The 14,109-nt window shown below is 38.8% G+C and overlaps 1 protein-coding gene across 1 annotated transcript in view; it reads left to right on the top strand.

The window, feature by feature from the left end:
* The window catches only part of LOC128640568 (scavenger receptor cysteine-rich type 1 protein M130-like), a 296,798-nt gene that overhangs the window by 262,776 nt on the left and 19,913 nt on the right, over positions 1 to 14,109 (top strand). The window contains exons 15-16 of the mRNA XM_053693039.1: positions 9,460 to 9,543; positions 11,272 to 11,355. Of these exons, the coding sequence (XP_053549014.1) occupies positions 9,460 to 9,543; positions 11,272 to 11,355 (168 nt within the window). The remainder of the gene's footprint in view (positions 1 to 9,459; positions 9,544 to 11,271; positions 11,356 to 14,109) is intronic.

Raw genomic sequence — 14,109 nt, 5'->3', positions numbered from 1 at the left:
TAAATACTTACCTGTAAAATAAACCCTAAGGCCTAGATTTGGAGTTTGGCGGTAGCCGTGAAAAGAGGCTCCTAACGCTGGTTTTAGGCTACCACCGGTATTTGGAGTCATTCAAAAAAGGGTCTAACGCTCACTTTTCAGCCGCGACTTTTCCATACCGCAGATCCCCTTACGTCAATTGCGTATCCTATCTTTTCAATGGGATCTTTCTAACTCCGATATTTAGAGTCGTGTCTGAAGTGAGCGTTAGAAATCTAACGACAAAACTCCAGCTGCAGAAAAAAGTCAGTAGTTAAGAGCTTTCTGGGCTAACGCCGGTTCATAAAGCTCTTAACTACTGTACTCTAAAGTACACTAACACCCATAAACTACCTATGTACCCCTAAACCGAGGTCCCCCCACATCGCCGCCACTCGATTAAATTTTTTTAACCCCTAATCTGCCGACCCCCACCTACGTTATACTTATGTACCCCTAATCTGCTGCCCCTAACACCGCCAACCCCTATATTATATTTATTAACCCCTAACCTGCCCCCCACAACGTCGCAGCCAGCTACCTACAATAATTAACCCCTAATCTGCCGACCGCAAAGAGCCGCCACCTACATTATAGCTATGTACCCCTAATCTGCTGCCCCTAACACCGCCGACCCCTATATTATATTTATTAACCCCTAATCTGCCCCCCTCAACGTCGCCTCCACCTGCCTACACTTATTAACCCCTAATCTGCCGAGCGGACCGCACCGCTACTATAATAAAGTTATTAACCCCTAATCCGCCTCACTAACCCTATAATAAATAGTATTAACCCCTAATCTGCCCTCCCTAACATCGCCGACACCTAACTTCAATTATTAACCCCTAATCTGCCGACTGGAGCTCACCGCTATTCTAATAAATGTATTAACCCCTAAAGCTAAGTCTAACCCTAACACTAACACCCCCCTAAGTTAAATATAATTTAAATCTAACGAAATTAATTAACTCTTATTAAATAAATTATTCCTATTTAAAGCTAAATACTTACCTGTAAAATAAACCCTAATATAGCTACAATATAAATTATAATTATATTATAGCTATTTTAGGATTAATATTTATTTTACAGGTAACTTTGTATTTATTTTAACCAGGTACAATAGCTATTAAATAGTTAAGAACTATTTAATAGCTAAAATAGTTAAAATAATTACAAATTTACCTGTAAAATAAATCCTAACCTAAGTTACAATTAAACCTAACACTACACTATCAATAAATAAATTAAATAAAATACCTATAATTATCTACAATTAAACCTAACACTACACTATCAATAAATAAATTAAATACAATTCCTACAAATAAATACAATGAAATAAACTAACTAAAGTACAAAAAATAAAAAAGAACTAAGTTACAAAAAATAAAAAAATATTTACAAACATTAGAAATATATTACAACAATTTTAAACTAATTACACCTACTCTAAGCCCCCTAATAAAATAACAAAGCCCCCCAAAATAAAAAAATGCCCTACCCTATTCTAAATTACTAAAGTTCAAAGCTCTTTTACCTTACCAGCCCTGAACAGGGCCCTTTGCGGGGCATGCCCCAAGAAGTTCAGCTCTTTTGCCTGTAAAAAAAAACATACAATTCCCCCCCCCAACATTACAACCCACCACCCACATACCCCTAATCTAACCCAAACCCCCCTTAAATAAACCTAACACTAAGCCCCTGAAGATCTCCCTACCTTGAGTCGTCTTCACCCAGCCGAGCCAAATTCTTCATCCACGCGGAGCAAGAAGAGGTCCTCCATCCGGTAGAAGTCTTCATCCAAGCGGGGCAGAAGAGGTCTTCCATCCGATTGAAGTCTTCATCCAAGCTGCATCTTCTATCGTCATCCATCCGGAGCGGAGCGGCAGCATCCTGAAGACCTCCGACGCGGAACATACATCCTGGCCGACGACTGAACGACGAATGACGGTTCCTTTAAATGACGTCATCCAAGATGGCGTCCCTTGAATTCCGATTGGCTGATAGGATTCTATCAGCCAATCAGAATTAAGGTAGGAATATTCTGATTGGCTGATGGGATCAGCCAATCGGATTGAACTTGATTCTGATTGGCTGACTCCATCAGCCAATCAGAATATTCCTACCTTAATTCCGATTGGCTGATAGAATCCTATCAGCCAATCGGAATTCGAGGGACGCCATCTTGGATGACGTCATTTAAAGGAACCGTCATTCGTCGTTCAGTCGTCGGCCAGGATGGATGTTCCGCGTCGGAGGTCTTCAGGATGCTGCCGCTCCGCTCCGGATGGATGACGATAGAAGATGCCGCTTGGATGAAGACTTCAATCGGATGGAAGACCTCTTCTGCCCCGCTTGGATGAAGACTTCTACCGGATGGAGGACCTCTTCTTGCTCCGCTTGGATGAAGAATTTGGCTCGGCTGGGTGAAGACGACTCAAGGTAGGGAGATCTTCAGGGGCTTAGTGTTAGGTTTATTTAAGGGGGGTTTGGGTTAGATTAGGGGTATGTGGGTGGTGGGTTGTAATGTTGGGGGGGGGGGGTATTGTATGTTTTTTTTTACAGGCAAAAGAGCTGAACTTCTTGGGGCATGCCCCGCAAAGGGCCCTGTTCAGGGCTGGTAAGGTAAAAGAGCTTTGAACTTTAGTAATTTAGAATAGGGTAGGGCATTTTTTTATTTTGGGGGGCTTTGTTATTTTATTAGGGGGCTTAGAGTAGGTGTAATTAGTTTAAAATTGTTGTAATATATTTCTAATGTTTGTAAATATTTTTTTATTTTTTGTAACTTAGTTCTTTTTTATTTTTTGTACTTTAGTTAGTTTATTTCATTGTATTTATTTGTAGGAATTGTATTTAATTTATTTATTGATAGTGTAGTGTTAGGTTTAATTGTAGATAATTATAGGTATTTTATTTAATTTATTTATTGATAGTGTAGTGTTAGGTTTAATTGTAACTTAGGTTAGGATTTATTTTACAGGTAAATTTGTAATTATTTTAACTATTTTAGCTATTAAATAGTTCTTAACTATTTAATAGCTATTGTACCTGGTTAAAATAAATACAAAGTTACCTGTAAAATAAATATTAATCCTAAAATAGCTATAATATAATTATAATTTATATTGTAGCTATATTAGGGTTTATTTTACAGATAAGTATTTAGCTTTAAATAGGAATAATTTATTTAATAAGAGTTAATTAATTTTGTTAGATTAAAATTATATTTAACTTAGGGGGGTGTTAGTGTTAGGGTTAGACTTAGCTTTAGGGGTTAATACATTTATTAGAATAGCGGTGAGCTCCAGTCGGCATATTAGGGGTTAATAATTGAAGTTAGGTGTCGGCGATGTTAGGGAGGGCAGATTAGGGGTTAATACTATTTATTATAGGGTTAGTGAGGCGGATTAGGGGTTAATAACTTTATTATAGGAGCGGTGCGGTCCGCTCGGCAGATTAGGGGTTAATAAGTGTAGGCAGGTGGAGGCGACGTTGTGGGGGGCAGATTAGGGGTTAATAAATATAATATAGGGGTCGGCGGTGTTAGGGGCAGCAGATTAGGGGTACATAGGGATAATGTAAGTAGCGGCGGTTTACGGAGCGGCAGATTAGGGGTTAAAAATAATATACAGGGGTCAGCGATAGCGGGGGCAGCAGAATAGGGGTTAATAAGTGTAAGGTTAGGGGTGTTTAGACTCGGGGTACATGTTAGGGTGTTAGGTGCAGACGTAGGAAGTGTTTCCCCATAGCAAACAATGGGGCTGCGTTAGGAGCTGAACGCGGCTTTTTTGCAGGTGTTAGGTTTTTTTCAGCTCAAACAGCCCCATTGTTTCCTATGGGGGAATCGTGCACGAGCACGTTTTTGAGGCTGGCCGCGTCCGTAAGCAACTCTGGTATCGAGAGTTGAAGTTGCGTTAAATATGCTCTACGCTCCTTTTTTGGAGCCTAACGCAGCGATTCTGTGGACTCTCAATACCAGAGTTATTTTAAAGGTGCGGCCAGAAAAAAGCCAGCGTTAGCTACGCGGGTCTTTACCGACAAAACTCTAAATCTAGCCGTAAGATAGCTACAATATAACTAATAATTATATTGTAGCTATTTTAGGATTTATTTTTATTTTACAGGCAACTTTGTATTTATTTTAACTAGGTAAAATAGCTATTAAATAGTTACTAACTATTTAATAGCTACCTAGTTAAAATACTTACAAAATTACCTGTAAAATAAATCCTAACCTAAGTTACAATTAAACCTAACACTACACTATCATTAAATTAATTAAATAAATTACCTACAATTACCTAAAATTAAATTAAATAAACTAAACTATAGTACAAAAACAAACAAACACTAAATTACAGAAAATAAAAAAGAATTACAAGAAGTTTAAACTAATTACACCTAATCTAAGCCCCCTAATAAAATAATAAAGCCCCCCAAAATAAAAAAATGCCCTACCCTATTCTAAATTACCAAGTAACCAGCTCTTTTACCAGCCCTTAAAAGGGCTTTTTGCAGGGCATTGCCCCAAAGTAATCAGCTCTTTTACCTGTAAAAAAAAATACAACCCCCCAACATTAAAACCCACCACCCACATACCCCTACTCTAACCCACCCAAACCCCCCTTAAAAAAACCTAACGCTAACCCCCTGAAGATCATCCTACCTTCAGCTGTCTTCACCCAACCGGGCCGAAATCTTCATCCAAGTGGCGCAGAGAAGGTCCTTCATCCAGTAGAAGTCTTCATCCAGACGGAGTCTTCAATCTTCATCCATCCAGAGCGGAGCGGAGCCATCTTCAAAGGAGCCGACGCGGAGCCATAGTCTTCAACCGACGACTGAACGACAAATGAATGTTCCTTTAAGGGACGTCATCCAAGATGGCGTCCCTCGAATTCCGATTGGCTGATAGGATTCTATCAGCCAATCGGAATTAAGGTAGATAAAATCTGATTGGCTGATTCAATCAGCCAATCAGATTGAAGTTCAATCCGATTGACTGATCCAATCAGCCAATCAGATTGAGCTTGCATTCTATTGGCTGTTCCGATCAGCCAATAGAATGCAAGCTCAATCCGATTGGCTGATTGGATCAGCCAATCGGATTGAACTTCAATCTGATTGGCTGATTGAATTTGCCAATCAGATTTTTCCTACCTTAATTCCGATTGGCTGATAGAATCCTATCAGCCAATCGGAATTCGAGTGACGCCATCTTGGATGACGTCCCTTGAAGGAACCTTCATTCGTCGTTCAGTCATTGGTTGAAGAGGATGGCTCCGCGTTGGCTCCTTTGAAGATGGCTCCGCTCCAGATGGCTGAAGATTGAAGACGCCGCCTGGATGAAGACTTCTACCGGATGAAGGACTTCTTCTGCGCCACTTGGATGAAGATTTCGGCCCGGTTGCGTGAAGACAGCTCAAGGTAGGATGATCTTCAGGGGGTTAGCGTTAGGTTTTTTTAAGGGGGGTTTGGGTGGGTTAGAGTAGGGGTATGTGGGTGGTGGGTTTTAATGTTGGGGGGGATTGTATTTTTTTTACAGGTAAAAGAGCTGATTACTTTGGGGCAATGCCCCGCAAAAAGCCCTTTTAAGGGCTGGTAAAAGAGCTGGTTACTTGGTAATTTAGAATAGGGTAGGATATTTTTTTATTTTAGGGGGCTTTATTATTTTATTAGGGGGCTTAGATTAGGTGTAATTAGTTTAAACTTCTTGTAATTCTTTTTTATTTTCTGTAATTTAGTGTTTATTTTTTTGTACTATAGTTTAGTTTATTTAATTTAATTTTAGGTAATTGTAGGTAATTTATTTAATTAATTTAATGATAGTGTAGTGTTAGGTTTAATTGTAACTTAGGTTAGGATTTATTTTACAGGTAATTTTGTAAGTATTTTAACTAGGTAGCTATTAAATAGTTAATAACTATTTAATAGCTATTGTACCTAGTTAAAATAAATACAAAGTTGCCTGTAAAATAAAAATAAATCCTAAAATAGCTACAATGTAATTATTAGTTATATTGTAGCTATATTAGGGTTTATTTTATAGGTAAGTATTTAGTTTTATATAGAAATAATTTAGTTAATAATAGTAAGTTTTATTTAGATTTATTAAAATAATATTAAAGTTAGGGGGGTGTTAGTGTTAGACTTAGGTTTAGGGGTTAATAAGTTTAATATAGGTGGCGGCGGGGTCCGGGAGCGGCGGTTTAGGGGTTAAACATTTAATTTAGTTGCGACGGGGTCCGGGAGCGGCGGTTTAGGGGTTAATGAGTTTAATGTAGATTGTGGCGGTATAGTGGGGGGCAGGATAGGGGTTAATAACTTTAATATAGGTGGCGGTGGGCTCCGGGTGCGGCGGTTTAGGGGTTAAACAATTAATTTATTTGCAGCGGGGTCCGGGATCCGCAGGATAGGGGTTAATAACTTGAATAAAGGTGGCGGCGGTGTAGTGGGGGCAGGATAGGGGTTAATAGGTATGATGTAGATGGCGGCGGGGTCCAGGAGCGGCGGTTTAGGGGGTAATAACTTTATTTAGTTGTGGGGGGCTCTGGGAGCGGCGGTTTAGGGGGTAAAACAGTGTAGTTTAGTGTGGGTGCTTAGTGACAGGCTATCAAAAAAGCTGCGAAGAAACCGATGAGCAGCGAGATCGATGACTGTTAGTTAATAACAGTCCGCTGCTCATCGCTCCGTACTTGGTGCGCGGCTTCTTGACGGCTTTTTTGATAACTTTGGCGAACGTATTCAGGTCCGCGGCGGCGATGGTAGGCGAGCGTATTGGGCGGGCGAATGCAGCTAAGTAGACGGCTTCATAACTAGAGGCCATTGTATGGTTTCCTAGCTTTTATTCATGCATGAAGTCATGTGAGGTCATGTGATCCTTTATAATAAGAGTCACTAGAGATATAGGCCTCTAGTTAACTTATCAAGCCATCAACTTACCTGCATTCAACGGCACCAATACGCTCGCCTAAGTTCGCCTAACATCGCTGCCACGGACCTGAATACGCTCTCCAAAATTATAAAAAAAGCTGTCAAAAAGCCGCGCACAAAGTACGGAGCGAAGAGCAGCGGACTGTTGTTAACTAACAGTCATCGATCTCGCTGCTCTTCGGCTTTTTTATAGCTTTATTGATACCCTGTCACTAAACACCCACACTATACTATACTGATTAACCCCCTAAATCGCCGCTCCCGGAGCCCCCTACAACTAAATAAAGTTATTAACCTCTAAACCGCTGCTCCCGGAACCCCCCGCAACTAAATAAAGTTATTAACCCCCAAACCGCTGCTCCCGGACCCCGCCGCACCTACATAAAGTTATTAACCCCTAAATCACCGCTCCCGGAGCCCATCGCCACCTTCATTTGAAGTTCAATCCGATTGGCTGATCCAATCAGCCAATAGGATTGACCTTGCATTGTATTGGCTGTTCCAATCAGCCAATAGAATGCGAGGTCAATCCTATTGGCTGATTGGATCAGCCAATCGGATTGAACTTCAATCCGATTGGCTGATTGCATCAGCCAATAGGATTTTTCCTACCTTAATTCTGATTGGCTGATAGAATCCTATCAGCCAATCGGAATTCAAGGGACGCCATCTTGGATGACGTCATTTAAAGGAACCGTCATTCGTCGTTATTCGTCAGGATCAAAGCATGCTCCGCGACGGATGTCTTCAAGATGGAGCCGTTCCTCATCGGATGGAAGAAGATAGAAGATGCCACCTGGATGAAGACTTCTGCCCGTCTGGAGTACATCTCCTGGCCGGATTGGATGAAGACTTCTGCCCGTCTGGAGGACCACTTCGCCAGGCTTCGTTGAGGACTTAGGCCCGGTTGGGTGAAGACGGCTCAAGGTAGGGTGATCTTCAGGGGGTTAGTGTTAGTTTTTTTTAAGGGGGGTTTGGGTGGGTTTTAATGTTGGGGGGGTTGTATTTCTTTTTTTAAAGGTAAAAGAGCTGATTACTTTGGGGCAAAACCTAACTTTGGGGCAATGCCCCGCAAAATGTCCTTTTAAGGGCTATTTGTAATTTAGTATAGGGTAGGGCTTTTTTTTATTTTGGGGGGATTTTTTATTTTATTAGGGGGCTTAGATTAGGTGTAATTAGTTTAAAATTCTTGTAATTTTTATTTTATTTTCTGTAATTTAGTGTTTGTTTTTTTATGTACTTTAGTTAATTTTATTTAATTGTATTTAATTGTAGGTAATTGTAGGTAATTTATTTAATTTATTTAATTGTAGTGTAGTGTTAGGTGTAATTGTAACTTAGGTTAGGATTTATTTTACAGGTAAACTTGTATTTATTTTAGCTAGGTAGTTATTAAATAGTTAATAACTATTTAGTAACTATTCTACCTAGTTAAAATAAATACAAAGTTGCCTGTAAAATAAAATTAAATCCTAAAATAGCTACAATGTAACTATTAGCTATATTGTAGGTATCTTAGGGTTTATTTTACAGGTAAGTATTTAGTTTTAAATAGGAATAATTAATAATAGTAATTTTATTTAGATGTATTTAAATTATATTTAAGTTAGGGGGGTTAGAGTTAGGGTAAGACTTAGTTTTAGGGGTTAATAAATTTAATATAGTGGCAGCGGTGTAGGGGGGGCAGATTAGGGGTTAATAAATGTAATGTAGGTGGCGGCGGGCTCCGGGAGTGGTGGTTTAGGGGTTAAACATTTTATTTAGTTGCGGCGGGGTCTGGGAGCGGTGGTTTAGGAGTTAAACATTTTATTTAGTTGCGGCGGGGTCCGGGAGTGGCGGTTTAGGGTTTAATAAGTTTAATGTAGGTGGCGGCGGTGTAGGGGGGGGCAGATTAGAGGTGTTTAGACTCGGGTTACATGTTAGGGTGTTAGGTGTAGACATTTCCCATATAAATCAATGGGATATCGGGCAGCAGCGAACATGAGCTTTCGCTGCTGTCAGACTCCCATTGATTCCTATGGGATCCGCCGCCTCCAGGGCAGCGGATTGAAAACCAGGTACGCTGGGACGAAAAAGTGCCGAGCGTACCTGCTAGGAATTTGATAACTTCCAAAAGTAGTCAGATTGTGCCGAACTTGCATTCGGAACATCTGTAGTGACGTAAGCATCGATCTGTGTCGGACTGAGTCCGGCGGATTGTAGGTTACGTCACTATATTCTACTTTTGCTGGTCTTTTGCCTTTGACAAATAAGGCGAATCAGGCTCGCCACAAATACGCTGCGGAATTCCAGCGTATTTGCGGTTGACGGCTTGATAAATAGAGGCCACAATGTACCTGTAATGTAATACTTTTCCTTATCACAGTTTAACTCTCTCCTTAGACTTCCTTATACCTCCCCTGCATGGGTATCAGCTACAAGAGCACATTATCAGGGCCATAAATGTGCTTTTACTGTGCTTGCTACTCCCTACTAAACTCACCTGCCTCTTGTGTCATTTAACAGCTGCCTGGAAGTTTCCCTCGGAGTCTCATGATGCTGTGTATGAGGAGATTGACAGCAAACTGATTAAAGGGTCGCAGCGATCAGGTAAATAAAGTTCTGTTCCACTTGTTCATTTACAGTTTATAGGAAATTCCTTCCCAGCATATAAAATATAGTTTTTGCTAGAGTAGAATTAACCGTCCTCTGCAGTGAGTAACAAACAGTACATTTCAGATGATCTTAGGTTAAAGTAATTAAAGCAACAGCATTATACTTAAAGGGACACAAAACCCACATTTTATTCATTGGTTATTGATATACAGCATATTCTTTTAATCAACTTTCCAGTTTGCTTGTATTATCACACTGTCTTTGTTTTCCTGTTATCCTTTGTTGAAAAGCAGGAATGTAATCTCAGGGGGTTGCATGTGTCCACAGCACTTTATAGCAGCAGTTTTGAAAGGATGTTATGTATCAGCAAGAGCCCTAGATGGCAGCACTATTTCCTGTCATGCAGTGCTTCCGGCATGTGTACGCTACCTATCTAGATATCTCTTCAACAAAGAATAACATGAAAACAAAGCAAATGTTATTAAACAGTAAATTGAAGATGTGTAGAGTAGGATAAGGGGTGAAGGGTTAGCAGATAGGGATGCTGAGATTTATTGTAGATATTTATTTTGTGTAGTACAAATTGCACGTCTTTCAGCTGCAGAGGTCAGAATGGGGCTGTAAACGCTTGTACATGTTCCTCCTTCCCACTTGTCTGCTAGTTACGCACCCTTGGTGTAGTGTACGGGCTATAACCTCATCAGACTAGGGGGACGATTTATCAAGCCCCGTATGGAGCTGTATGCAGCTGTTTCCGCACGAGCCGCTGCTCCTTAACTCGTCCACCACCTCTGAGGCGGCAGACAGCAATCCGCCAGATCAGATACGATCTGGTTGATTGCTACCCCCTGCTAGCAGTTGCAAATCTGCAGGGGGCGGCATTGCACAATCATTTCACTAGAAGTGCTTGCCGGCATTTATCGATGTGCGGCGGACATGATCCACTACAACGGTTCATGTCCGCCCACACAATGGTAAATCGGCTCCTAAGAAGCCACCTCCATCACCTGAGTTTTCCAGGTGATTTTTGGACATTCTCAAAGTGAGGTCTGGGTTTTTTACCAAAGCCTCAACTCAGCATACAGGTTTTAAAAAAACGTGATTACCTTTGTGAAGTATCTTGTCTCACGGGCCAATCTCGCTATTACAAAGCTGGAGAGGTTGTCACATATTTATTTTTATTTTACTAAAGTTGAACTTTTTAAAAGTTGTGTTTTTTCGCACATTAGGAGTGGACTCTTTTCTTTATGAAGGTGTTTTATTTTAATTTGCTTGTTTGTAATGCTTTTAATATATTTTTGTTGCTCCTGTATTCTGCACAGTAATTTGTTCGGTTAGAAAGTTATGGCTGTAAAGCATCTGCTTTCACTTTAATTTAACAGACCTTGCAACTCGCTGCTCTTAATAGGGGAGAATACAATTGTTTTTGGGTTTTGCCATTTTCTAGTGGCGATGTTGCAGCACATTTTTTTTCAGCAAGATGTTAGTTTCATGTCTTGAATCATAGGACTACTATGTCTCCTCTGAGTAGTAAATGTACTAGAAAAATGTAGTATTTAAGAATTGCCTTGTAAAACATCTATGAGCCATTCTTGATTTGCTAGCACCTAATTAGTAAAGAATATTAAGATATCTAGGTTATCAGAGTCACTATCCCATCACTAATATATATGTATCATTTTTGGTAAGAAGTACATTTTTACTCTATACTTTTTCATACAGTATTCACCTCTGATGTGACTTTTAAAAACCTGGAATATTACACAAGTCCCATGGAGGAGCAATATGATGATATATCACAGAAAGGTAATATTGAAGGACATGGACTGTTAAATGTTAAAAGGATAGATAATACAATAGACTCATGCATGAATGAACAGTGCTGGCAATAGGATGCCAATACCTTATCTGGCTTAAGCACACCTTTACAGTCTGATCCTTATGTTAGATAAATAATGAGCCAAATAGAGTGAAGGGGCTTCTTGTCCGAGAGATAAACAGTCTCTTGTTATATGGACAGGATTATGACTTGTCATACACAAGGTTTAAAGTAATAACTATTGAAAGGTTTTGAATATTTTAGAGTTATAATTAGGGTTATGGTTAGGTTGGTTTAAGACTACTGTTAGGGTTAGGTCTAAAGTTAAGATTATGATTACAGTTAGGATTAAGTCTAGATCTAGGATTAGGATCACAGTTAGGATTAAGGTCTAGAGTTAGGATTAGGTCTAGATTTAGCATTATATATAGAGTTAGGATTAGGTCTACCGTTAGGATTAGATATAGAGTTAGGATTAGGTTTAGAGTTAAGGATAAGGCTAGAGTTAGGATTAGGGTCACAGTTAGGATTCAGATCACAGTTAGGATTAGGTCTAGAGTAAGGATTAGGAACACAGTTAGGATTTGGATCACAGTGAAATAAAGGTCTAGAGTTAGGATTAGGTCTAGATTTAGGATTAGATATAGAGTTAGGATTAGGTCTAGGGTTAGGATTAGGTCTAGAGTTAAGATTAGATATAGAGTTAGGATTATTTTCACAGTTAGGATTCAGATCGATCACAGTTAGGATTAGGTCTAAAATTAGAATTAGGTCTAGATTTAGGATTAGATATAGATTTAGGATTATGTCTAGAGTTAGAATTAGATATAGAGTTAGACTTAGGTCTAGAGTTAGGATTAGATAAAGAGTTAGGATTAGGTTTAGAGTTAAGGATAAGGCTAGAGTTAGGATTAGGATCACAGTATCTATAGTTAGGATTAGGTCTAGAGTTAGGATTAAAGAGTTAGGATTAGGTCTAGATTTAGAATGAGTTCTAGGTTTAGCTGGGTTAGATATAGAGTCAGGATTAGGTCTAGAGTTAGGATTATATATAGAGTTAGGATTAGGTTTAGAGTTAAGGATAAATTAGGATTAGGATCACAGTTAGGATTAGGATCAAAGTTAGGATTAGGTCTAGAGTTAGGATTATGTCTAGAGTTAGGATTAGGTCTAGAGTTAGGATTAGGTCTAGAGTTAGTATTAGACACTTACAGTCTGATCCTTATGTTAGATAAATAATGAGCCAAATAGAGTGAAGGGGCTTCTTGTCCGAGAGATAAACAGTCTCTTGTTATATGGACAGGATTATGACTTGTCATACACAAGGTTTAAAGTAATAACTATTGGAAGGTTTTAAATATTTTAGAGTTATAATTAGAGTTATGGTAAGGTTGGTTTAAGGCTACAGTTAGGGTTAGGTCTAGAGTTATGATTAGGATTACAGTTATGATTAAGTCTAGAGCTAGGATTAGGATCACAGTTAGGCTAAGGATCACAGTTAGGATTAGGTCTAGAGTTAGGATTAGATATACAATTTGGATTAGATATAGAGTTAGGATTAGGTCTTGAGTTAGCATTATATATAGAGTTAGTATTAGGTCTACCGTTAAATTTAGATATAGAGTTAGGATTCGGTTTAGAGTTAAGGATAAGGCTAGAGTTAGGATTAGGATCACAGTTAGGATTAGGTCTAGAGTTAGGATTAGGATCACAGTTAGGATTTAGATCACAGTTAAGATTAGGTCAAGAGTTAGAATTAGGTCTAGATTTAAGATTAAATATAGAGTTAGGATTAAGTCTAGAGTTAGGATTAGATATAGAGTTAGGATTAGATATAGAGTTAGGATTAGGTCTATAGTTAGGATTAGGTCTAGAGTTAGGATTAGATATAGAGTTAGGATTAGGTCCACAGTTAGGATTAGGTCTAAAGTTAGAATTAGGTCTAGATTTAGGATTAGATATAGAGTTAGGATTAGGTCTAGAGTTTTATATTAGATATAGAGTTAAGATTAGGTCTAGAGTTAGGATTAGAAATAGAGTTAGGATTAAGTTTAGAGTTAAGGATAAGGCTAGAGTTAGGATTAGGGTCACAGTTAGAATTTAGATCACAGTTAGGATTACGTCTAGAGTTAGGATTAGGATCACAGTTAGGATTCGGATCACAGTTAGTATTAGGTCTAGAGTTAGGATTAGGATCACAGTTAGGATTCGGATCACAGTTATTATTAGGTCTAGAGTTAGGATTAGGTCTAGATGTAGGATTCGGTCTAGAGTTACGATTAGATTTAGAGTTAGGATTAGGTCTAAAGTTAGGATTAGATAAAGAGTTAGGATTAGGTCTAGAGCTAGGATTAGGTCTAGAGCTAGGATTAGGTCTAGTTGAGTTAAGATTAGATATAGAGTCAGGATTAGGTCTTGAGTTAGGATTATATATAGAGTTAGGATTAGGTTTAGAGTTAGAATTATATATAGATGTAGGATTAGGTCTAGAGTTAAGATTAGATATAGAGTTAGGATTAGGTTTAGAGTTAAGGATAAATTAGGATTAGGATCATGGTTAGGATTAATATCACAGTTAAGATTAGGGTCACAGTTAGAATTAGGTGTAGAGTTAGGATTATGTCTAGATTTAGGATTAGATATAGAGTTAGGATTATGTCTAGTGTTAGGATTAGATATAGAGTTAGGATTAGGTTTAGCGTTAAGGATAAGGCTAGAGTTAGGATTAGGGTCACCGTTAG

The sequence above is a fragment of the Bombina bombina genome, chromosome 9 (assembly GCF_027579735.1).
Source record: "Bombina bombina isolate aBomBom1 chromosome 9, aBomBom1.pri, whole genome shotgun sequence".
NCBI lineage: Eukaryota > Metazoa > Chordata > Amphibia > Anura > Bombinatoridae > Bombina > Bombina bombina.
Note: the sequence above shows the minus strand (reverse complement) of the source record. Positions and strands in the feature narration are given on the sequence as shown.